Here is a 24,048-nt window from a genome sequence, read left to right on the forward strand (position 1 = left end):
AGTGGCTGTAAAGTTACATTGCAAATGGGCCTGGGTAGAGTAGGGGTGAAAAGTTAGCCCCCCTTTTACATTAGTTTGACATGGAGCACAAAGGACAAGGCCCAGATGGCAGCACAGCCCACTCCAATAGCCACACTGTGGGTCTGTTGTTTAGCTATTAGAGCTGGGAACTGAACCCAGGGTCTTGTGAATGCTCTGCAGCTAAGCCACACCTCCAGTCCTCACAGCATGAATGATGTATGGAGTTCAAGGGCAAAAGAGCCACTATAAGCCACACGGAAGAGTTTAATTCTCACCCAAAAGCAGTAGGGAGCCGTGGAAGGTGCTAGGCAGGGGAGTGAGGTCTGATTTCACCGTAGAACACTCTGAGAGGTACAGTTTCCCTCATTTCAGACGTCCAGTGATGGAGAATCCTCTGGGAAAACTTCAGAAAATAAAGGTACTACATGCAAAGAGAAAAATGCAAGTTTATGCCAAACCCGTCCCTTTCAAATCTTGTAGTTTCTTCAAAGGTAAGTACTGCTATTCCATTGATATGAATCCTTTCAGTACATCTTTACACACACACACCAACTTTGATTGTCTTCTAAGAAGTACAGTGAGTTCTACAGTTATGGTTTGGCTCATCATTTCCCCAGCTGTATACTATTCCACCACAAGAATGGGCCACAGCTGAGTTAGCCTCTTTCCATTTAACGGGCTTTTAAGCTGTTCTGACTTTCTGTTGATGTTTCAGCGACTGTCCTTACATACCAGTGTGTTTCCCCCAGATTTTCTCCAGCATGGAATGGGTGGGCTGTGGAACAAGTCCATCTTTAGTTGGACTTCCTCCAAAGGTGGCTGTCAATTGGCTGCTGGGTATTTCCACATGCTCTCAACAATCAGTATCAATAGATACTTAAACACTCATCATTCCGCCAGGTGTGAAATATATAGCCTCCTCCTGGATTTAATCCACCTTATCACTTTAGTTCTGCATTTTGTTTTTGAGACTGGGTCTTGCTGTGTAGTCCAGGCCGGTCTTAAACTTGCAATCCTCCTGTCTCAGCCTCCAGCGTGCTGGGATTACAGGGCTGTGCCACCAGGCCTGGCCACTGTCTCATCTTAAATGGCTGTGGGGTATCTTTTACAGCGAGGGAGTAATATAATCAGGACCGGTGTGATTTTTGTGGAAGTTCCTTCTGATTCCTGTATGTTCCAAATCAGTTGCTGGACTCCTGGGAACAGGAAGTAGTCTGGACCCTGCACTTCTTGCCAACCCTCCCACGCTGTCAGTCTGACAGGACGGGTGGGATTTTACACTCCTGTCAGTGTCAAGGAAGTTGAGTGGATACTTCCCTGCTGGCCTTTCTGGTAACTGGTGGGATTGTATTCTTTACCCATTTCCCCAGCAGACACTATCCTTATTTATAAAAACTTTTGCTAAGAAATTTTATTTCAAAATTGCTTTCATGCCATGATTCTTAAAAAAACAAAAACAAAAACAAAAGAACCCAAACATGCCAAAGAGGAACTGGACTCCAAGGGTCTTGTAGACCCCCCAGTGCCCACCCTGGGGCAGCTGCTCTGAGCAGCTGGTCGATCCCAACTTCTTGAGATATTGAGGTCAGTGGTGGCCTGGGAACAGGGGCAGAGACTGGACCTGCCCACTTGGTGGGATTTGGGGCTTTTGTGGCCGCAGTTCACCATCAGTGCCTCCAGTCCAGGTGGGCAGAGGGCACGGGAGGATCCAGACATCCTCACCCTTGTCATTTTGCCCAAGGGCTGAGACCCAGGGAAGCCAAGCGCTACAGCTAAAGTCAGGTGGAGTATGGTACTGGGGGTTCTGTGCAGAGGATAGGGTCACGTGCTCTGCTTCCCCGGCCCAATCAGCAGCCAGAGCACCCCGGCCGCGGATGCTGATTGGATGGTGGGCTGAAGGAAGGTATATATAAGGTGAGCTGGCGCGCTGCACCCTTATGTCTGCGGACGAGGGCCTGCAGCTGCCTGTGCCATGGCTCCAGGAAGCGTCTCCAGTGTCACCTCCTCCTCATCCACCGTCACAGCTGGCTCCTCTGCGTCCTCTGAGTCTGAAAAGCCAGGTGAGTATGGGGCAGTGGGCTTCCTGGTTCCTGCTGCATCCCTGGGCATTGTAGGCCCTCCTCCCCACTCCCTCCCAGCCTGGCCCCAGCACCCACCTAGACGCTGTTCAGTTCACCTGTCCGTTTGGTGGATCAGTTTGCCATGCCAAGGCTGGACGGGGGGTGGGGGGGCTGGGTCAGCCAGTGTAGGCCATGAAAAACCAGTGGTGGCTTCCAGCTGGAGCCTGTCCTGCCCTACCCTGAGCCCAGCTGCAGGGCATCTCGCTGGAGGGGTGGAGCAGGGAGCTCTGATGAAGGCTGGGTATCCCAGTCTTCAATCAACAAACCAGGCCACACATGAGGGTGTCTGAGGCAAGCTGGCCCAGCTCATTCCCTTGTGGAGCCCTCAGTTTGAACAGAAGCCTATTTGGTAGTAGCCACATGTGCTATAATGGTGGCTGCCCGCTCACACCGGGAGGTCAGCGAAGTCCTCTTCAGGTGGTCCGTTCTTCTGCTGAAGGCAATGAGGAGCCATGGAAGGCTCCAAGCAGGGAGGTGGGTATGGGGCTGGAGAGGAGAAGCTGGAATGCTGGAGAGATGTGAGAGAAGCGAGATGTAGGGTAGATGTGGCTGGGGGTGGGGGGAACAGGATGGCCCTGCTTCCTGTGTGAGTGTCTGGGTGCATGTGGGAGATGGAGGTGGCTTTGCAGGCAGGAGTTGTGTTTTGAACATCCTGGTGAACTGCTGCATGAGCAGGTGCAGGAGGAGACAGGCCTGGAGACACCTTGGGGTGGCTTCTGGGGCTGAGGCAAGGTTTGGGGGAAGCTGCTGTCTGAGATCAGGCGGGAGGACTCCCAGGAGACCCTGGACCCTGCAGCAGAGAAGGCTCGGGCACTTCTGAGGCTCTGTTTCCACCACATGCATGGGGGTGGGGGGCCTGAGCCAGGAGAGCACCTCTCAGCTGTGGTCCCGCAGTGAAGACTCTGAGCAGGCTGCAGGGGTTGAATTGGGTTAGGTATCATCAGTTTGCCTCTAGATACAGTTTCACGGGGTTTCTCCTTCTGCCTACAGTTTTCGGTTTTCTTTTGCTGGGTGTGGTGGTACACACCTACCCCAGCCTTCAGGAGACTGAGACAGGAGGATCATGAGTTCCAGGCCAGCCTGGGCTACATAGCGAGACCCTTTCTCAAAACTACAAAAAAATTGAAATATTGTCATTCCTTTTATCCTTTATATTTTGCAAATTGCTCAGATCTGAGCATTTCCCAGCAATCATCATGTTAAGTCGTGTTTCACGTTTAGGTTTCACACCTTTTGACTGACAGCTTCCCCTGCTGCTCCAACTCCTGTGGGCAATGATTAAAAAATAACAGCCCATTGAGAGAATTTACATGCCTTACAACTCACCCACTTCACATCTGCGATGAGTTTTAGTATGCTCATACATGTATCCCTCTCCACAACTGTAGAAAAAATTCACTTCCTCAAAAAGAACCTCTCCACCCCGAAACTCCCCCCAGAACCACTAATCTTTCTGCAGGTATGGATTTGCCTGTTCTGCACATCGCACAGGAGTAGAATCGCGCATTACATGGCTTTTTGTGACTGGCTCCTTTCACTTAGTATGTTTTCAGGGTGTCTTCATGTTGCCATACATAGCAGTGCTTCACTTTTTTTGGCTGAGTAATATTCCATTCCATGTAGATGTCGCATTTTGTTTTTCTTGTCTGTGATCATCTGTGGGCATTTAGGTTGTTTCCGCTTTGGGGCTGTTAGGAATAATACTGCTATAAACATTCATGGAAAAGTTGTCCCCCACCACCTGGGGGGTGCTGGGGATGGAGCCCAGAGCCTTGTACACGCTGAGTATGCTCTCTACCACTGAGCTACACCCTCGTCTCCTCATGAACAAATTTTCGTGTGCTTAACGTGTTTTCATTTCTCTTGGTCACCTATGTAGGGGTGGAATTCTTTCATAAGTTTTTATTATGAAAACTCCCGAACAGATACAGAAACAGACCACTGAGTTGATATGCGCCCCTCTCCCTGTACCCATCAGCCAGCTTCACCAGCCGCCAACTCACAGCTCTTCTTAATCTGCAGGGTTATTTCAGAGCAAAGGCCAGACTTCTCACCTGTCAATAGTTCAGTATTGATTTGCAACAGATAAGGACGCTCGGAAAAGTAATTTCGGGGCTGGGGGTGCAGCTCAGTGGCAGAGCGCTTGCCTAGCATGCAAGAAGACCTGGGTCCCCTAGCACTGCAAATGAACAACCACAAATAGTTAGCACACGGGATCCCGTGCCATTCTTGATATCGTTCAGTATGTCCTTTTGGCATCCACGTTTATCCAGTTGCCTCCGGCCCGAGCTGAAGTGTTGAAATCTTGCCCTGAGTCTGAGCAGGGACCCCTGCTGTGTTTGGCTGAGGGGTCTCCATGTGCCTTTAGCCTGCAGGGTGCCCTCTCACCTTTCCCCCTTGGTGGTTCACATGTAGAAGAAACCAAATCAGGCAGTGTTCTCTGGGCAGCCCTCGTAGTCTGGTGTCTCCTGTAGCTGCCTCTCAGACGCCCCCACCCAGGACATCAGTAACTGAACGTGGCAAGTGACCCTGTCTAGGTTTGTTTTTTCAAGTGACTATTTGATTCTTAAGAGACTCCATGAGCTCCAACAGGGACAGAGACCAAAGGAAGGGGACTCCCAGGCCAGTGGTTGCCCTGTATGTGCTATGCTCAGCCCTAGCACACGTCGGTCCTTAGGTGGGGTGGGGGGTGCCCCGGGTGACTTCCTGCTGTCCGTTCCACAGGCCTGAGTCGCCACGGGGTTGTCGTGGGCCGCCGGAAGCCATCCATGCTGCACATGGTGCTGGAGGCTCTGCAGGCCGGGGAGCAGCGCCGGGGCACGTCGGTGGTGGCCATCAAACTCTACATCCTGCATAAGTACCCAACGGTGGACGTCAGCCGCTTCAAGTACATGCTGAAGCAGGCCTTGGACACAGGCCTGCGCAGGGGCCTCCTCACCAGGCCCGCCAACTCCAAGGCCAAGGGTGCCACCGGCAGCTTCAAAGTGAGCCTCAGGAGAGAAGGGGTGTGGGAGGACGTTAAGCCCGGCTTGCTTCTCCCTCAGTCTTTGTATGGGCTGCTGCCCAGCCTGGCCCGCCTCTCCCGTGCTCTCTTGCCCAGCGAGCGTCTCTAATAGAGATGGCCTTTCTGGACTCCTGCCTGCCCCAGTCACCCTGATGTATCTGGCTTTGTCCTGTTGGGGTGTAGAGACCAGGGACTGAACTCACTCGTGGTTCCAGGCACCCCCACTGCAGCCATGAGATGTGCTCCCCGGTCTCTCTGGCAAGTGCTGCCCCCTCCCCTAGCATCACTTTGTCCCCTTAGTCCCATCCCGGTAATGAGGCTTTGAGCAGGGACCTGTCCAGGCTCCCCCAGAGCTAAGAAGAGACTGGAGACAAAAGTGAGCCCCAGCTTCATGTCTGCCATTGGCCACCAAGAAAACCTGAGGGGCCCAGGGTCTAGGTCATGGCACTGAGCAGTTGTGCCCATAGTGGCTGTGGGATTAGTCCTGACTGACTGTGTGTCAGGCCCTGTGGTCACTGTGTGACCCATTGCAGGGAACAATGAGGCAGGTGGGTTTGGGATGCATGCAGGCTTGTGGGTGGTGGTGGTTTCTGGTCTTGGTGGGTGATGGGTGCAGCGGGAGCCAGGGGGTTGTAGCAGTCAGGGCAGGGACCACCTGCTTGCCAGGAGCCCCTGTGTTTTCTAACACCCCCAACCCCTGAAGCCCCCGTGAAGATGAGAAGCTCGTAGGGTTGGAGTCTTACAGTCACCTGAAGAACCCGTCTGTCATCAGACTATGTGTCACAGGGCATCAAGGGGAGGGGGCCCAAGGAGGGTGAAAGGAATGACGTAGGTGGTGACTGGGGGACAGGGGTGGAATGTGAGGGTGCTCGGGAGACCCATGATGGGTGCTCCAGCATGGGTGGAGGTGGGGTCAGAGTTAGGAGGAAGGTGGCCTTGTGTCTCTCACCTGCCACCTTCTTGGCCCTGTCATTTGGAGTAAGGCTCCCAGAGGCCTACATGGTGTGTAGAAGCATGACACACCCAGAGCTGCTCTCCTTCCTCCCCTGCTGCCTCAGCTCATCCCCAAGCACAAGAGGAAGAGCCAGCCCAGGAAAGCACTCCCCCTGACAGCTGCCAGGAGAGCACAGGGCAAGGGCCCCGCCAACCAGAGCGAAGGGGAGAAGGCCACCGAGAAGTGGGGAGAGGCCGGGAAGATTCCTCCCAGACCAGGAGCTACCAGAGAGAAGGCCCCTAAAAGAGGCAGTGAGGCTGTGGATGTCGGGGCAAAACCAGACAAGGCCACCCGGGCCCCTTCCAGCACCAATGGGCTCAGCAGCAAGATAAGGGTCAAAGGCACGGGGAGAAGACAAGGTGGGTGTTTGAATGCGGTGGCAGGGGGACCAGGAATACAGGTTCCCAGCAGCCCCTGGGGCGGGATAGAGGCCTGGATCCAGGGAAGGGTTTCCTTCTAGAGGAAATGTGCCCTCAGTGCTTGGCCTGGCCTTGGAGAGGCAGAGAGATCATGATAGCTGCTAGAGGGAAGCAGAGGGGACCAGGATCTGCTATCCTGGAGGCAGGGAGCAGGGAAGGCTTCCCTTCCTTGAGGAGGTGTTGTAGCCCCCACCTGTGCAAAGGCCAAGATGCATCAAGAAGGTGGAACTGCTGTATTTCTGTCTGCAATGGGGAGAAGGGGAACCCTGAGGGCAATGAGGCGCAAGGGTCAGAATTATTTAAGTGGATCCTAGCACCATGTGGTATACTAAAGACCAGAGGCTAATGGCACAGACAGTTTTAAGGCAGGGGGTCTGCTTGTGCCTTGTGCAGAGGAAGCGGGCTGCGCCCCCATGGTCTGGGGAAGGTCCTCTTCCCAATGGGCTGAGAGTAGAGCTGGCTTGCCCAGGTCACATGGCCTGTCAACATCAGCGTGAGGACATGGAACCCAGAAGAGGGGCTCGGGGGGCTGTGTTGCCTCCCCTCATGAGCCCTCCATCTTCCAGGCGTTGCAGAGACCCACAGGAAAACTAAGGCTGAGGGCCAGAGCTCAAAACCCACAGCTAACAAGGTAGGTACCCATGTGAGCTCCAGGTCTGGCATCCCACCCTGATCAGGCAGCACTGCGGCCCAGTCCCTGTGGAGTCACCAGTAGTAGGGACGGTGACATTTCTCCCTACTCAAACACTTTTTCTGGAGGGGTCTCCATCCCCTGCTACAGACAAGGGATGCTGGCCAGGACAGAGGAGGCTCCTGTCCCCAGCTGTCCAGAGGTGGGACTCCAACTCTGCCCAGTGGGCTCTGAGCTGTGTGCCCAGCTCTGTCTATTTTCCTGTAGGTCCGGAATGGTGCTGCCCCCACCAAACAGAAGATAGCGGCCAGGGCACCCACAGGGACAGTTGCCCTGGGGACTGGGGAGAAGCCGAAAAGCAAGGCAGCTGCTCCTTCCCAGGGAGGGCCCAAGGTGCAGTCCACACAAGCAGCCAGGAAGAGGGAGTCCACCAAAGAATCTTCGTTCAAGGGCTCGTCATCCAAGGTGTCCAGCAAAAAGGCAGAGGCCAGGAGCTAGGGCTGGGATGGCGAGAGATGGCGGAGCTAGGGCTGGGATGGCGAGAGATGGCGGATTCGTTGAGCTTTTATTCTCCGCCAGGCCATTCCTCTATTTAATTGTAACTTATTTATCAATAAAGAGTGTTCTGTTTCCTCACATTGAGATGGTGGATGCTGAGGTTCAAAGATTGGCCATTTGCTCCCTCATAAACATCCACTGAGCACCTGCTGTTTCCTTGGCTACTGCTGGGGACCAGATGAGAGCTGCCTCTGTCCTGGAGGAGATCGGTTCATCACATGAGGGGCCAGAGTGTGGACAAGCAGATCACAGGAGCACAGGTCTGGATGTGCCCCATCCTGTGGGACTTCTGATGTGGAGGTGGAGTAGCAGCTGCCACACAGATGAGAGAAGGGTCTTGCAGATGGAGGGCCCCTCCAGGGCTGGGTTGGAAGGCATGGTTTGTGAGCAGACTGGGCGGGGAGTGAGACGGGAGGGCCTGCAGCAGCAGACGTGCACTTTCTCTTGGCAGGGGGAAGCTAGAGAGGGCTATAGGGAGGGAGCACCTTCTGTGTGTGTGTGTGTGAGAGAGTGAGAGTGTGAGATCTGGGTGCCAGTGAGTGTGCACTCTGCAGACAAGGCAGGGGCAGGGTCTCCAGAAGCATGGAAGCTGGCTGAGAGTCTAGATAGGGTAGTGAAGGCCTCTGAGAAGGCACCTATGTCTGGCAGGAAACAGCATTTCAGCAAGAGAAAGGGCAAAGGCCTGTATCTGACACCTCTCCAGGATGCCACTGTGGCTACAGCACTGAGAGGACAGGCATGGGGGATGGGGTCTGCACTGCCTGAATACCACCTGTGACACTCTTCCATGAGAGGCGGAGTCTGTCCCCCTTAAATCTGAGCTCTACCATTTCATAACCTGAACAGTAGCAATGCCAGGACAGTAAGCCCCCCCCGCCCACCTTAAGAAACCAGCAGCTTTTACTTCCTGTGCATTGTCTTTTGATACTTAGTCTTGGAAATTTACCACCATGCCCAAGCTGCCTGCAGGAACCAAGGCACCAGTGTCCCTTGCAGCTGAGCTCCCAATCACTGCCACATGAGTATGCCAGCTCAGCATTAGGAACAGAGGAGTCACCTTGCCCACCCCTGACCAAGTGGCAGACTGCTGAGCAGAGCGAGTGCTGGCTGTTCCCAGCCTCCTGCCAGTAGCCTGATGGGCTGCAGGTGATCAAGGGCGGCATCAGGAGAAGGGATAAGCACTGTGAGTTTATCATTGTAAGGAACCATCAGCCAGCAGGCAGGAGTGACTCAAAGGCGGCTGCCAAGGGGGCTAGGGCCATTGCCCAGGTGAGGGAGGAGAGCAGCTGTGGGGGGGCTTAGACATACACAATGAGTTCTGGAGGGATCTCCTGGGTAGTGCAGATGAGGTCTGTTAGTGGACCGGATGGAAAAAGGGGTCAAGGGGGAGACCCGTGATTTGAGGTCTTTGATGGCGTGGTGGCTGTTTCCTGAGGTAAGGACTCCGCACAGGCCAGGGGCTGTGAGGTGCTAGGGAGGGCATTGATGCATTTGAAGGTATCAAAGGCAGATGGACAGGTCTTGGGAAGGAGCAGCCAGGGCACTAAGGTTAACTGAGGCTGCCCAGCTGGCCATCAGGCCTCTTTTCTTCCTGCAGCTGCTCTGTGGTCCCAGCTTTGCCCCCCTGGAGTCTCATGGAGGGCTATGTCTAGCTCTAGTGATGGGCTAGCCCCCCTGGGCTGCCTGTAATGTGGCTTAGCCCCCAAGGGGCACTGACAGCAGATGGTGGCTGGCACTTCCTGCAGAGGGACTGCTGCTGCTCGTTTGTGGCTAGACTTAGGGCTGGGGACATAGCACTGGGCACCTCGCCTCCACCAGCTGAGTACTGGCCATGATGTCAGGGTGGAAGGGTCCAGCATCCTTGAGCCCTTGGGCGAGACACTGCCTTACCTGTAATGGCGTCTCCCCTTCTGGAAGCTTGGCCGGAGCCTCTCGCCCTCCTAGGGTCTCCCTTGTGCCCACGGCTGTCATGGGCAGACTTGCTTTTACATTTCAACAAGGAGCTGCATGTTAATCAAACGGTATGCCAGGCTGTGGAATATTTAATGACATAGAAAGATGTTCCTGACATATTGCCGCACGAGGGGGAAGTTGGTTGTGAAATGATGTGTGTACTTGATCCCGATTGTCACCCCCGGCCTCTCAGGCACACAACTTGTTCCAGCCTTGCTGTGTCTGCCACAGGACCCTGGGAGCACAAGGGCAGCTTTTATTTTTCCTATGCCTTTGTATGCTTATTGCATTTCTCTGGGAACCGTATGTGTTCATTCTGGAATCACACCTCCCCCTCACAGAAAAAAACCATCAAATATGCCAATAACGGGAACTAGAAAATCTGCTTAATAAGAAGGAATCAATGCTCAGAATAGAACATTTGAAAGATAGACTCTCTCCACACCAAAGCTGTTTTTGAAGCAAAAATGGTTTACTACTTACTTCTCGCCTCACTTTTCTATTAACTCTAAAACTGGCATTTGTGGGATCTTGTTTCTATTTGAATTTTTGGTTCAAGGTCTTACTGTTGATAAGCATGGTGGGAGAGGTCTTTTTCTTCCTTAGGGGATAGACTTGCATGGCGTGGAGGGGTAAGCTTCTCCCCCTCAGGTCCGCAGCTGTGGAGCGGTCTGGAGGGGCTGTTAGCCTGTGTTCCAGGTCCCATGGACTATAAAGGCATGAGGAGCAGAGTCCAGGCTGCCTGCTGACTGGAGAAACTGGCTGCTCCCTTATCTGAAACGTGGGGTTCTTGACACACAATTCCCCATATGGGTGAGGAATGCTGGGCCAAGCCCACGAATGTCAGCTCCTTTTCTCAAGTGGTCACTTTTGGCCTCCTCACATTGTGGGGACTGGTATGGAGACTGGCCTGGAGGAAGAATGGAGAGAGGAATGCAGGACCACACTACCTGGTCTCCATTTTACCTCTGGCTGTGTGACTTTGGGATCACACAACAAGCTCAGAGGCTTGTTATGAAATAAGCAGGTGGGCTGGGGATGCAGCTTGGTGGCAGTGTGTGCTTAGTGTGTACGAGGCCCTGGGTTCTAGTCCAACCCCACCACCAAGGAAAGGGGGTGGGCTGGGACCAGGGCTCAATGGGAGTTGGGTAGCACATAGCAGCAGTGCACTCTTCCTGGCGGGGGGGGGGGGGTCCCCTCGGGGCCCAAGGGGATGGCAGCTCTGGCCAGGCCCCTGCAAGCAGGCAGTCTGTTCCACCTCATTCAATCCTGGTAGCCAAATCTTCACCTCTCAGATGACAGCTGAGGCTGTAAAATGGGTATGAATGGCCTCATCTCCCCCTTGGCCAGCTGAGGACAAAGGTTGAAGCCCACAGTAGGTTTTCCTGTCAGATTTTTATTATAAAGAAGGTTCCAGAGCGTCCCAGCCCTCCCTCCAGCCCAGCTCCCATGGATCCAGCCAGTCCCAGCATGACCAAGCCTGCAGCAAGGAGGCCCATGGGCCACTGGCCAGGCCTGCCTGTCCTCTGGAACAGTCATTTCCAGTGTTGCATTGGGAGCCACTGGGGACCCTTCTCAGGTCCTCCGCACAAGCAGCAGCTATTCACAGTTGGTGCGTGGTAAGTTTTTTAATATATAAAAGCTTTAAAAAAAAAAACAAAAACAAAAAAGTGGTGCTATCTTTAGAAATACTTCCAGAAAGATCAAGTAGCCCAGCTACAGCCTTGGTGCATCCCAACCTCTCTCTCTTCCCTGGGGACCAGGAACCCCCAGCCCTGCCCCCTCCCTCTACTTCTCTCCACAGGCAGTGGGCACCGCCCATGCTGCCAATAGCTGCTGAAGCGACAAAAATCTGATCCCACTTGGAACTGTCTGTGGCCAGGGACCCCTTGGGGTGAGGGAACACGAAGACAACGTTTTTTGGTGGTTGAAACGGAAGCCCATGGAGGGCTCCCCTCCGCCAGGTTGGATGAGGTAGTGTTTCTAGGCGGCGGCCTCTTCTCTCCAATGTGTGCTGGGCTGCCTGGCGGAGCTGGCTCTGGGCAGCTGCTAGTGCAGAGCAAGCAGGTGGACGGGGCTGCCTTTCCAAGGCCTGGGGCAGGCGCTGGAGAGACAGTGGTGACCTAGAGCCAGGGGCTCCACGCCTGGCTCTGAGAGTCCCCACGTCCTCCTCCCTCCCATCCTGAGCCACCTCGGGCTCAGATGGCTTCCACCTGAGAGAGGGGTGGGGGAGAGGAAAATAGGGTGGAAGCCCAGGCATCCACTTCCTGTGGCATCAGCTCTGACAGGCCCTTCCCTGTGCTCAGGCCTCACTGTAACACTCGTAGATATTGTTCTCCATCAGGGCCACCACCTGCTCGAACTTGTGCTGCAGCTGTGTCCTTCGGGCTGTGGGGTTGGCCTCCAGGGCAGCCATGATCTGGGGAGGCAGTGGATCGGCTTAGATCCTGGGAACACTCACTGGCCAGGAGCCAGAAGTGCCAATGCCAAAGGTGAGCCCTGCCGCGCTTCTTCCTGAGCAGGGGGCAGGGGCTGGGGGACTCACCTGTGGGCGGTATCTCTTGGCATATTTATAGATCTCTGCCATGGCCACCTTGGTGTTGAACTCATTCTGGTACTTCTACAAGGAAGCCCGAGAGGAGGAAGGGCCAATAGCACCGAGGTCCACCAGGACCTGGTCAGGCCGGCTACTTACGCAGGACTTATCTCCTGCAGCTGGCTTCCTGGACCCCAAGTCCCAATCTCCTCTCACCTTGGGGGACATTCTGCCCCACCCCCTGCTGATGAAGTTGTAGGGGAACCCAGGCCGCCCTGAAATGTTGGGCCTCTTGCTCTGTACTGTTGTGGCAGTGACCTAAGAGGCCCAGTCTTGGCCACCCCTTGGGGACTAGGACACCAACCCCAGCACCTACCCGTGACTCCTCGGCCAGGTGGGCGTTCATCTCCTGCTCGCTGAGCGGTGTCATGTCTTGGATCTGTCTGTAGTAGCGTTGTACGATCTTACGGTACTCGGGGATCTCCTTTGCGTATAGCAGCTTGTTGGTAGGTGAGTCCTGGGCAGAGGGAATGACACACTGGCGGGTACTGGCCGCCTGGGGTCCATTCGGGCAGTCCTCATCCTTACTGCCATGTAAGTGGTCCCTCTGAGCTTGTGGACCAGGGGTTCCTCCCCCACACTGCCTCTTGCCTAAGAGTCCCTGCCGTTTCTTGGGGTGGTCAGGATGGTGACCAGCAGGGAACCTCCTAAGAGGAAAAGCATGTGGGCTTTGTGCCAATGCTCTGCCACGTGCAGCCTGTTATGTCCTTATTAGGGTGATGGGTCTTGGTGGCTAAGCTTTCTGGAAGCCCGATGGCTGGCTGGGGAATACTCCCTCCCAAGGAGTGCTGAGTGCGAGAAAAATAAGGCATTTCCTCTTCCTCGCAGTCTGCCTCTGAGAAGTGTGGGCTAAATGCAGAGCTGCACCTCCCTCCCCAGTCCTGCAGTGACCTCCTGCGGGCTCACGGTCTTCCATAGTTCTCTCCTCCCTGCCCATGCGTGTCCCTTTGCCTGTCTTCCCTTCTTTGCCCTAAGCAGGTGCCTGCAGGTCTCCCTCCTACTGGTGTTGGAGCTCCTGGCGCCTGTTCTGCTACCCCCTTCTCTGGCTCTTCAGGGGCTGCCACTCATATTCACTGATGTTTACCCCGGCCTCCCCACACCCAGGCTCTGGCTGGGGCCCAGCACACCTGAAGCAGGTATAGATGGCTACAGTGCCACAGCTTCTGGGTGTGTTCTCTTATTTCTGACCCCATTCCTGCCATGTCTTCCACATCTGGGCTCTCTTGGCCCACTTTCAGCACCCCCTATGGCCCTAGCAGGCCCCTTGCTGCCAACCTTGCCCAGCTGCAGGTCAGAGATGGAACAGGCATCAATGAAGGCCTGTGCGATGACTGAGAGGCAGGCATCGATGTGGTCTGTCTTCTCAATGTCGAAGACGAACTGGGGATTTTTCAGGATGTTCACCCAGAAGCGGAGGGGAAGGCTGTGGGATAGAGGTGACAAGGGCTGTGTAAGCTCAGCAGAGGGCAGGGGGAGGCAGATAGCCCTTAAGAACAGTACTAGTACTGACTCAGCCCCACAGACCATACGGCCTAGTCTAGGACAGAGCCTCTGGGCTCCTGGCTTACCCCTCCCTGGCCAGCTGAGGGCCTGGTTTCTCACTGAAGCAGGCTGAGCAGCCAGTTGAGCTAGCCTCCCTCCCTGGCGTTCCCAGGAGCCTACAGCTGGGCCTGGTTATCATTAAAAGCCCCCACCCTGTCTGCCTGCCTGAGGCGGCTCCTCCAGCCTTGCACGCAGCAGAAAGTCTCCTGTGGCAGAGAAAGAGCAGGGCTGTGTCCTGTGCCCTGTCCTTGGGAGGCAAGAGAAGGCTGGTGACAGGCCCCAGCCCAGGGCCATCCAGTGATGTGGCAACCTAGGCTTTATGGACGGACCCCAGAGTTCTGAGGAGCACCTGCAGTTGCTCAGAAACTGCTCAAACAGGCATTCTTCTTTCAACATCTCCTCCTGATGAGGGTGTGACCCCCGGAAGCTAAGCCAAGTCTCCAAGGAGGGCTATGAAGTGAACGTGGGCTGCAGAGCAGGCAGGGTTGAGCTTGGTTGTGCCATCCCCAGGGCTGCGGGGATCCCGTTGGGAATGGTGTTGAATGGAGCCATGGAGATGGAGCTATCTGCTAGAGGGAGGGTTTTGGGGAGCACTTCTAGTTCATTCTTACACTTAAGGCAGGGCTACTTTGAGTTTCCTAGTTTTATAGCAGGGCAAACTGAAGCACAGAGAGCTGAGGCCTCTCACCCAAGATCATGTAACTGAGAAATGGCAGAGTAGGAAGTAAAGCCAGGCTCTGCCTCCCCACGCTCTGGCTAACCTACCTGTTTGTCTTCCAGATGTGCAACGTGTCAGGGTCTGAGATTCCCCTCTTCTCTGCCTGCTCCTCCAGGAAGTCAAAGAAGTACTTGACAGCCAGCGGGGGCTTATCCTCCCGGATGCTCAGGATGGCTTTGAACAGGTCATCCAGAAACTTCTGCAGCGTACCCTGCAGGGAGTATGTGGTCACTGTCAGTCAGGCTGCCAGGGCCATGTGACTTGGGGCCATGGCTGACCCCACTGAGTGCTGGCTAGGGATGGTGCCCCATGCATAGAGAGGAACAGAGGCTGGGCACACCTTGGTGGACAGCAGACGGGTCAGGTAGATCTCAGGCAGCACTTTCTTGCGGTGGCTCTGCCGGTGGGACTTCTTGGGCTCTGCCAGCTCGTCCGTGGGTAGCACCTGGGAGGCCAGGCAGGAGTCAGTGCCTGAGCCATCCTTGACCTCCTATGGAAGTCTGTACTGTATCCAGGGCCCCTGGCTGTGCCCATGCTTCTCGCACAGAAGTCTGTGGCTCTCGCCTGATTCTGGGCCCATCCCTGCTCTCTCATCCTGGCCTTTCCCAGGGCCTGGGAGCACTTTCCCGGAGCCTCAGGGCGGCAGAAAGCCAAGGCCACACCCAGTAAGGGGCTGGCTCCCCAGGGTCCAAGGGCAGGCACTCACCAAATGGAAATACTTCTCTGTGTCCAAGTCTTTCACTGCAAGAGGGGAAAAAAACCAACAAAAAAACCATAAACAAGAGAGAAGAAGGAAGAGAGAATGAGACAAGAAGGAAGAGAGAATGAGACAGAGAGAGCAGAAATAGACATACAGTCAGAGATTCAGGAAGACCCCACAAGTGGGGCAGAGGCCAACACACTGTCCTCACCCCTCCCAACCCCATACCACACAGGCATCTAGGACAGAGCCAGGACCTGAGCTCAACCTCAGGAAAGGACCCAGAGCCTCTCCAGGCGGGCAGCTGCACAGCTAAGCCTGGGGTGTCCGAGGGTAGGGAGGCAGGACCACAGCCCAGAGCCCCGCTAGGCATACCAGCCCCCCTTCGACCTGGCAGCTGCCCCTAGGACATCACCTGGAGGAGGCATGGCCTGAGCAGAAGCAGCTAGGTGGCCCCACTATGAAGTCCACATTCAGGCCCTGCCCTGGTGAACCCATTTCCCCACTGGGGCTGTTCAGAGAGGCTCTGGAGGGAAGGACCCCGTTGTCTAGCCACCCTCCCAAGATGCCACAGTGCTACCTCTGCCTAGCGTGTTGTCCTTCTTGTCCGTGAGACTCAGGGCCAGCGAGGCCCCTTCAGGGATCTAACAGAAGGGAGAGGCCAGGTCCCAGGTCAGAGGTTGGAGAGGTGCTGGGGCGTGGTGGGGCTGGGCAGAGCTGGGGACTGTACCTTGTAGTGGGCCAGTGTGTTCAGTTTCTTGCGGCCATCCTCCACCACTGAGGTGTCATCCAGGTCCCGCAGGATGTAGCTCTGCGTGCTGGAGGCGAACCACTCTGTGGGGAAAGGGGCAGGCTGTCGGGACCCGGGCGGCATGAGAGGCCTCGCGCACTGCCTTTCTGAGCCTCTTTCCTCATCTGTTCTGTGGGGAGGGGAGAGGGAATGGCATGCAGAGTAGGGCTCTGGAAGGCCTTCACCCTCGAGGTGTTAGCAGTGGACTATGAGAAGGTACCGAATGGGAGAGGACCACACACCTTCCAGGCCCCCACTGTCCTCAGGATCCACCCTCCCAGGTGATAAAGCACCTGCCCAGACTCCTGCCTGGCAGCCCAGCCCACTCAAAGCTCTCTGCTCTGTACAACCTGTCTGTTTACCATAACATTCCAGAGCTTAGGGTAGGCCTGTCATTTGAAGAACAAGCAGCTCCCACTTGGCCTGACCCAGACTCCTTTCATCCTTTAAAACCCACCCCCAAGCCCTTCCTTCAGGAAACCTTTTTTGAACGCTTTTTGCTTCTTAACACCACAGGACCTGTTTCCCACAGAATAGATGGTCCTCAGTCTGACCATCTCCGTGTCCCCAAGGCCACCGCCCATGCGAAGGGAAAGGAGGTGGAAGCAGCCAGACACTGCACTGCGCCCGCCCTGCCCACCGAGGTCGACGTCCTCCGCCCGCGGCCACTGTGAATAGGGCACGTTCTTGCAGAAGGCCTCGAGGATCTTCTCCTTCACCTGCGTCAGCGTGTCGGTGTCCATGGCCCGCACGCTCAGCGAGTCCATGCCGCAGCCCTGGAAGGACACGTTCAGGTTCTGCACGAGAGAGGGCAGGGGGGTGGGGAAGTCAGGGAGTTGCCCAGGGAGACGGCCCCGCCCATTGCCTGCCCACGCCCCCGTTGGCCACGCCCTCCGCAACGCACCCGGGGCTTGGCCTCGATGTTCTCCCGCAGCAGCCACTCCTCGTTGAGCGTGTAACGGGCTTTGCCAGTGATGGCGTCGATGGAGCCCTTGTTGATCTGTTGCTTGATGGCGCACAGCAGCAGGAAGAACGGCTCCCCCACCGTCTCCTATGGGAGTCAGGCATCAGCTGTCACGGCCAAGGCCACCCCTCACAGCTCCCCAGCCCTGCACTGCCTTCAGTGTCCCCTCCTCCAGGCACCTCCATGGCAGCCTGCCTCACCCTCCTGTGGGATGCTGGTGCCACACTCCATCCAGGGAGTGTCTATTAACAGAATGCCTTCAGTGCATTGTGCTCACACCCCTTCCAGGGACCAGCTAGCCTCATTGTCCTGCTGACAATACTGATGCTCAGAGAGGGTGAGTAACCTGCCCAGTCACCCAGCTGGGGCAAGGGTGGAGCTGGACTTTAACCCCCAAAGTGGCTAGTTCCCAAGCCTTCGAGGGGCTCTTTCCATCAAGATGGAGCCTTCCAGTGTGAGGTGGAACCAGAACACAGAAGCAACTGTAACTAATCCAGATCTCAGCCTGATACCTGCAATCTCACACCAAACCAGGGCTCTTACTCCAGCCCCTGCCAGCCATACCCTTGGGTTTCACCAACCCCACCCAGTGTCACAGCCTTGGTGATTTTCATGACAGGGTAAGTGATTCTGCTGGTCCGTTTACTGTAACAGTGAAGTAAAAATGGTGAGTAGATTTGAAGAAAAATTATGAGCGTAATAGTGTCAGGAGGCTTGGCAAAGACATCAAGGCTGTCTGCTGGCCTTGTCCCGTCAGTTTTCCAGGCCTTGCTATGGGAGTCACCAATGCCTGGCTGGGGCCAAGTGAGTGTGGCCTCTGAGGGCCCAGATATCCCACTGGTCTCTTCCTAGGTCCCCAATTTTCTCCTACTCCCTGTCCCCTCCAGGAGGATCATAGGCCATAGGCAGGGTCCCCTTTGCCAGAAAGAAACCAAGGCCTAGAGAGGACAATGGCTTTCCCAGAGTCATAAAGTCACTATACCAAAGTCCAGGCTCAAACCCAGGACACTTAAGTCCCTGGGTCTGGGCTCGAACAAGGCTTTTCCTTTATCATGGGTTCTTGAGGCCTGATGCCTTCAGCCCCATGAGGCAGCTAGAAGGCGGGATAGGACCTGGGCCTGATGAACTCCATGCTGTAGCAAAGTTCTAATGTGGGTGCCCTTAGCAGAATGTAGGAATCCTCTCATCCCACTTTTGTTCAGACTGGACCAGCACTGTCCCCCATCATTTCCCCTGAGTCCCGTGGGGTCACCTGCACCAGGAATCTGCCTTGAACTCCCAAGCATCCTGCAGCCTCTGCTCTATGACATTTCTTGCTCTGTACTTCAGTTGCCACACCTCTCCCTGGCACCGTGAGGCCCTCAAGGATCCTGCTGGGATGTGATTTACCTTCCAAAGACACCCAGGGCAGGGAGAGGGCAGATGACTAAGAAAAAATATTGCAGGTCAAGGCCCCCATCACAGCCTCTGTTCCATCCCAGGTGCTGTGTGTCCTGCAGTGGGCCTCAGTGTCTGAGCTGTGGGGAGATTATGAGAGGCCTACGAGAACTTGCCACAAGCACAGTTGTGCTCAGTGTTCTGCGCAAGCTGAGTTTGGCACAGCCCCAGCTGCAGAAAAGAGCGAGAAGGCAAAATGCAGCACATCCGCTTTTCCTAAGTTGTTTAGACTTGCTGAGGAAGAAAACTTCTTCCAGAGGTTTTCCTCTGGAAATCCAGAGGTTTTCTGGATTGGTGGGCTGCTTGTAAGAATAACGCCGCTGGCTGTTCGTCTGCAAGTCTGAGCACCGAGACTTTAAAGAACAAAAGAAAAGAAGCAACGAGGCTGTTGTGCTTCTCCATCCGAGCACCCCAGCACACCTGGCCCCAACTTTATGCATGTTTGGCAATGCAGAAAGGACAAAGGATAGACAGTCGCCCCCAGTTAGGTCAGGAGGACCAGAGCTCTCGGGACAGCTCGTGAGACCCAGGCTCACCCGCAGGCAGCTATACATGCAGATGGACATCCAGTTGGTGAGCATCTTCTCCACCACGGACTCAGTGCGTCGTAGCATGAGCTTGGGGTTCTTGGCGGCCGAGGCGTCAATGAGGTCCACCAGCAGCTCCTTCATGATGCTCGTGTAGAACTCCAGCTTACCGTGCAGCGCGATGGTGAGCAGGGAGGCCAGGCTGCATCTGTGAGTGCAGGGCCATCAGCGAGGCCCACTGCCCAGGTAACAGGGCCACGTACACACATCTGGCCTGGGCCTCAGCGTCGGTCACCAATCCCTCCCCAGCCCTGCAGCCTGACCTGTCACGCACTGCAAAGTCCTTCTGCTGCTCCAGCGCATGGACAAAAACGATGAGGAAGTGCTTGTTGCTGAGCAGTGAGGAGAACAGGCTGATGCCCTCCTCCATGCTGGGCCTGCGGTCCTCGGGGACCTGTGGAGGCACCTGGGGGTGAGTGTCCAGAGGGACCGGGCCAGCACTCAGTGCACCCCAATGGCTGCCTGGTGCCCCCCTGGGACCAAACCCTTGCTCCCTTACATAGCACAAAGCCCCTTGGGTGGCACTCACCTTCCACTCCCCCAGTAGTGGGTGAGTCTCCTGTGCGGGGGAGCTGTGAGTCTGGGAGGGCAGCACGTAGCGTTCTTCATACAGGGAGGAGCACTGCAGAGGCAGAGCGGCCCCTCAGCGCCTGGCAGCCCCCACTGCTGCACAAGGGTTGCTCAACACACCCCACCCAGGTCAGCCAGGGGCCCCCACGAGCCCAGGTGTAGTAGTGTAAGAGCACACAAGGCTGAGGAAGAATCAAAGGCGGCTTGGTATGCAGTGGGGGAAACTGAGGCAGGGGCTGCCAATCCTGAGGCTGCAAGAGCTACTGCAGGCTTTCACGAATAATTAGTCATGCATGGGCCTCCTTAGGCTGCTACATAGGAAGGATGAAGACAGACCAAAAGAAAGGGCAGCAGCCAACATCATAAATGCCCAGATCAGTCAGGGAAGGTGGGGCCTGGAGGAGCCCCTTAGTGTGGGGAGAAGCAGGTCCCGCACAGCAGGAGGAGAGTGGGTGCCAGCTGGCTTCCACGTGGACGGTTAAGCATCAAGTGAGCAGAGAAGGGAAAGTTGGGGGGAGAAACTCGGTCCCCTCCCTTAGTAGGGCAGGGGGGCAGGACTGCGGTGCGGGTTCGAGGGTGGCCGTGGGCTGACCTTGGGGAAGAAGGTTCTGGTCACGAAGTGCTTATACTCCAGGAAGGGGATGCCCTGGCTGCGGTTGAGCTCCTTTGTCAGGTCTGTCATGTCCGTCTGCAGCTCAGCAAAACCTGGCAGGCGGGTGGGCGGCTGTGAGTGGGTCAAGCTCGTCCTCACACAAGAGAGGCAGGGCCCAGCCCCAGCAGTCCACTACCTTTGCGGATTTCCTCTCGGATCTGAGACTCCATCTCCTCCATCTGCAGCAGTGTCTTCTGCCAGTAGCGCTCGGCACGGCGGCTCTTGGTGCAGAAGACGAACAGGGCTGTGGGCAGCAGAGAGCCAGGTCAGGTCTCCAAAGCCCTTCAGAAAGCACCTGCTCGCACCTGCTGTATGCAAGTCCTGGGCTTCCATGGGAAGGAGGACGATGGACACCCTTTATCCTACATCCTCGTAGTCCCAGCTTCTATAGGGCATGAAGACTAATGCTTGGTCCCTTTGTTAGAAGAAGAAATGTGTGTGTATAAAATAGCGGTCAGCATAGGTTTTTCTCTGGGTGGAGAAATTTGGGGTGATTTGTTTTCTTCCTGTTCTTCATTCTTCTTATAGTACTAAGGCATTTCTTGTTAATTAAGAAACTATTAAAAACAGTATACTAATACCTTTTTGAGACATGGGTGGGAATATGATGGTAGCCTGCTTGGGTGTGTTTCCTTCCAGTTTTCCAACCACCTAGGGTGCTAATGCATGTTTTCCCCTACAAATTTTAACATTGGATATAGTTGGGTTTTTTTTTAACAGCCTTATTGAGCTATGAAGTACCCAGTGTCTAGTCCATCCGTGCACAGTGCAGGTGAGTATATCTGCTTACGGTGCAGTCAGCAGTACTGTTTAATCTTAGAACACTTGCACTGGCTCTGGACACCTGTGCAGTTGCTCCCTCCCCCAGGACCCACCATCTGCTTCCTGCCTCTGTGTATTTGGACATTTCCTATAAAAGGAATCGGCTAACACATGGCCTTGTCTGCCGCCTTTCATTTACTGTAATGTTTTCAAGACCCGTCGAGGTTGCAGCATGTATCAGTACTTTCTTCCTTTTAATGGCTGGATAATATTCCATTGTTAGGGGTTACTTATCCATTTATCACTTAATGGCCGTTTGGGTTGTTTTGACCTCTTGTCTGTGATAAACAATGTTACTATAAACATTTGTGTTCAAATTTTTGTGTGGATACATATTTTTATTTCTCTTGGGCAGACACTCAGGAGTGCATTGCTGGGCCATATGGTACTCTATTTTTAAATTTTTGAGGAACCGCCAAACTGTTTTTCAAAGCAAGCACACCTTCACTCCCCCCACCCCGCCAGTAGTGCATAAGGTTCCACTTTCTCTGTTATGTTACTTTTGTAACTGAATTTTAGCATTCAGTACCTGCAGTAGCTCCCTACTGATTGGAAAACAAGTTTCCAAATTCCTCCACCTGGCATTCAGGGCCAGTGGCCTGGGCCAGCAGATCCCGACATCTCCCACCCTCTGCTCACTTGTACAGCAGCTGGGCACGCTGCTCCCCGCCTCCGGGTGCCTCGTCATACCTCCCCCCAGTGCCTTCTCTGCTAACCTGGGAGGAGCTAGGGGCCACCCTCCTGAGGGCGGGCTCCTTACCAACCACGGACAGCAGCAACAGGACGCTGCAGATGACGATGGACACCACAATGGCGGTCTCGCTGCCCCCCAGCTGCAAGGTGGCGATGGTCTGGTTGAAGTTCCCCACCTGGATCTGGGCAGAGGTGGGGAAAGGAATCAGGCTGTGGTTTTCCTCAGTGCTGTCTGTGGGGCCTTGGGTCTCATGCCTAACACGTGGTAAGCACGTTCACCTCCTGGGGACACTGACAGTGCACCGAGTTGAGACCAGGAGTGGGCAAGGGCAGGACTGGACTGGGGTGTGGGAAGAAGGGGGCTCTTCCAGCCATAGCCATCCCAGGAGAATGCAAGCCGGGACAGTGTGGCTAAGACCCCATGTTCTGGACCTTCTTTCCATCTCTGTGACTCTACGACGTAGTGACCACACTACGGGTGGGACAACAAGTAGGACAGTGGAAACGTCTATGGCTTCTCTCAATCCAGCCTGGTCAGGGCCCAGACCTTGAGCAGATCACTAAGTTCTTGGGCCTCAGTTTCCCCAACTATCAAGTGGGGGTGTGAAGCTCTATGCTTCACTAGCCTAAGCTATTGAGCATAAAAACACTGTGTGATGGCCACATGGCTGGATGAGGGGCTAGGCCCAGCCTGCCTCCAGTAGTCCCCACCCACTCACTGTGATGGGCAGCTGTCCCTCAGCAGTGCCCAGGGACTCGTTGACCGAGCAGTGGATGACTCTGTCGGAGACGATCTGGATGTCACAGGCTACCTGGCCGATCTTGACACGGTACTCGCGGCTCTCAAGGCCCAGGCTGTCCTGCTCCTTCTGTGGATGCAGAGTTAGGGCTCACTGGGGTGCAGACAGAGCCGGGGCTCATGCCCTGGTCATCCGCCTGCCATGGCCCTGGGCTCACATGGATGACGAGGGTGAGCGGCTCTCCAGGGTGGTGCTTGATCCATTTCTCCCTCTTGGCCGTGGAGAACTGCGGGTTGGGGAGGTAGTCTAGGCGGAAGCGGCCGCCCCGCTGTGCCTCCGCGGGGTCCAGGAGTTCCTCAGTCACTGCCACCTCGTCTGCATAGGCCCGCCCATTGATGAAGAAGTCCACAGGTGCCGAGGCATTGCTCAGGGCCCCAGGGGATGGGCAGGTGATAAGAGTAGAGTTGAGAACTTTGCAGAGCTAGTCCAGGATGGCCACGGCCAGGGTGGAGGATGGACAGACAGACATGGAGAAATGGGGGTATGGGGGAAGTTGAGGTTAAAAGAGACACAGACACAATGGGAGGAGGCCTGGTCAGTCAGGGCTGCTGGCTGCTCCTGGACCCACCCCACATTTTGGCCCCCAGTTCCCTCACCGTGGGCTCTCGGCCGATGTGGTGCACTGACATGGATACATTCTGCACCATGTGGAAACGCTCACCCGCCACTGTGATGGTCCTGCCACCACTGCAAGAATAGCAAGACAGGTCAGCCCACCTGTGGCCCTACGCAGTGAGGCCCAGCACAGAGGGCGGGGAGGGGGGGTGCGGTCTCACCTGACAGGGCTGCGGATGGGGCTGATGGCTGTGATCACAGGATTCTGCATGTACCAGAAGGTGAGGTTGCCAGGCACGCAGCCACGGTGCTCAAAGCGCACACACACAGGCACAGGGGCTGGGAGGGCACCTCCGGGCACCGTGCATGTGATGCTGGTGTCTGTGCGCCTGTGGGGACATTGTGCATGGTCAGCAGTCCTCTCTGATCACCCAGTGCAGTGTCCATCCTTGTCTCTGCCCCTCAGATAGAAATGCATGGCCAACTTCTGATTCACACGCCACAGCATCACTGGCCTCCCCCTCTGCTTCCTTTCTGCCATGCTTCCTAGTCCCACCTGTTCCTCCTCTCAACTCCCACCTGCTGGCCTTACAGTCCTGACTTTCGTAATCCTGACCCCACTGGATATTCTGTCACCTGCGGCTGCAGCTGTTTTTCCCTCGAGGGCTGTGCCGAGTTAATTATGGCATTCCCTAGCAATGCCTGCCCATGGGTCCTGGTACACCACAGGTGCCTAATAAAGACAGGTGCTTCTCCATGAGTCTCTGGACCACCCCTCTGCCCCTGGCCACACCTCTGGGCCAGCAGGAGGATCTGAGTAGGTATAACTGCCATTTTCAGTAGTCACTTATGAAGCACCTGCTGTATGCCAGGCACAGAGCACTTCCCCCATCTCTTCTGACCAGAAGAGGAGACCGAGGTC

At 55.4% G+C, this 24,048-nt stretch overlaps 2 protein-coding genes across 2 annotated transcripts in view; one reads left to right on the forward strand and one right to left on the reverse strand.

Annotated features, from left to right (window-relative positions):
• The first annotated feature begins 1,973 nt into the window (after positions 1-1,973).
• H1-8 (H1.8 linker histone) lies at positions 1,974-7,844 on the forward strand. Its single transcript, XM_020175616.2, has 5 exons — positions 1,974-2,081; positions 4,866-5,125; positions 6,204-6,498; positions 7,125-7,189; positions 7,457-7,844. The coding sequence occupies exons 1-5, from the start codon at positions 1,994-1,996 to the stop codon at positions 7,685-7,687; spliced, it is 939 nt and encodes a 312-aa protein (XP_020031205.1). The 5' UTR covers positions 1,974-1,993; the 3' UTR covers positions 7,688-7,844.
• Positions 7,845-11,855: 4,011 nt separating this feature from the next.
• Plxnd1 (plexin D1) overlaps positions 11,856-24,048 on the reverse strand; it is a 43,503-nt gene continuing 31,310 nt past the window's right edge. Inside the window, exons 16-36 of the mRNA XM_020175605.2 lie at positions 23,348-23,515; positions 23,168-23,258; positions 22,729-22,992; positions 22,491-22,640; positions 21,839-21,953; positions 20,393-20,500; positions 20,197-20,309; positions 19,564-19,656; positions 19,298-19,428; positions 18,984-19,182; positions 16,951-17,097; positions 16,687-16,843; positions 15,987-16,090; positions 15,837-15,900; positions 15,263-15,297; positions 14,897-15,001; positions 14,604-14,767; positions 13,572-13,719; positions 12,613-12,753; positions 12,246-12,320; positions 11,856-12,119 (exon numbers count right to left, since the gene is read on the reverse strand). Of these exons, the coding sequence (XP_020031194.2) occupies positions 12,003-12,119; positions 12,246-12,320; positions 12,613-12,753; positions 13,572-13,719; positions 14,604-14,767; positions 14,897-15,001; positions 15,263-15,297; positions 15,837-15,900; positions 15,987-16,090; positions 16,687-16,843; positions 16,951-17,097; positions 18,984-19,182; positions 19,298-19,428; positions 19,564-19,656; positions 20,197-20,309; positions 20,393-20,500; positions 21,839-21,953; positions 22,491-22,640; positions 22,729-22,992; positions 23,168-23,258; positions 23,348-23,515 (2,689 nt within the window). The 3' untranslated portion in view covers positions 11,856-12,002. The remainder of the gene's footprint in view (positions 12,120-12,245; positions 12,321-12,612; positions 12,754-13,571; positions 13,720-14,603; positions 14,768-14,896; positions 15,002-15,262; positions 15,298-15,836; positions 15,901-15,986; positions 16,091-16,686; positions 16,844-16,950; positions 17,098-18,983; positions 19,183-19,297; positions 19,429-19,563; positions 19,657-20,196; positions 20,310-20,392; positions 20,501-21,838; positions 21,954-22,490; positions 22,641-22,728; positions 22,993-23,167; positions 23,259-23,347; positions 23,516-24,048) is intronic.

The sequence above is a fragment of the Castor canadensis genome, chromosome 10 (assembly GCF_047511655.1).
Source record: "Castor canadensis chromosome 10, mCasCan1.hap1v2, whole genome shotgun sequence".
NCBI classification, from domain to species: domain Eukaryota; kingdom Metazoa; phylum Chordata; class Mammalia; order Rodentia; family Castoridae; genus Castor; species Castor canadensis.

Bases quoted from the DNA above. Each gene is read 5' to 3' on its own strand.
- H1-8 (XM_020175616.2), top strand. From the start codon at position 1,994: ATGGCTCCAGGAAGCGTCTCCAGTGTCACCTCCTCCTCATCCACCGTC. The intron at 2,082-4,865 runs GTGAGTATGGGG...TCCGTTCCACAG, and splicing joins CTCTGAGTCTGAAAAGCCAG to GCCTGAGTCGCCACGGGGTT. The intron at 5,126-6,203 runs GTGAGCCTCAGG...CTGCTGCCTCAG, and splicing joins GTGCCACCGGCAGCTTCAAA to CTCATCCCCAAGCACAAGAG.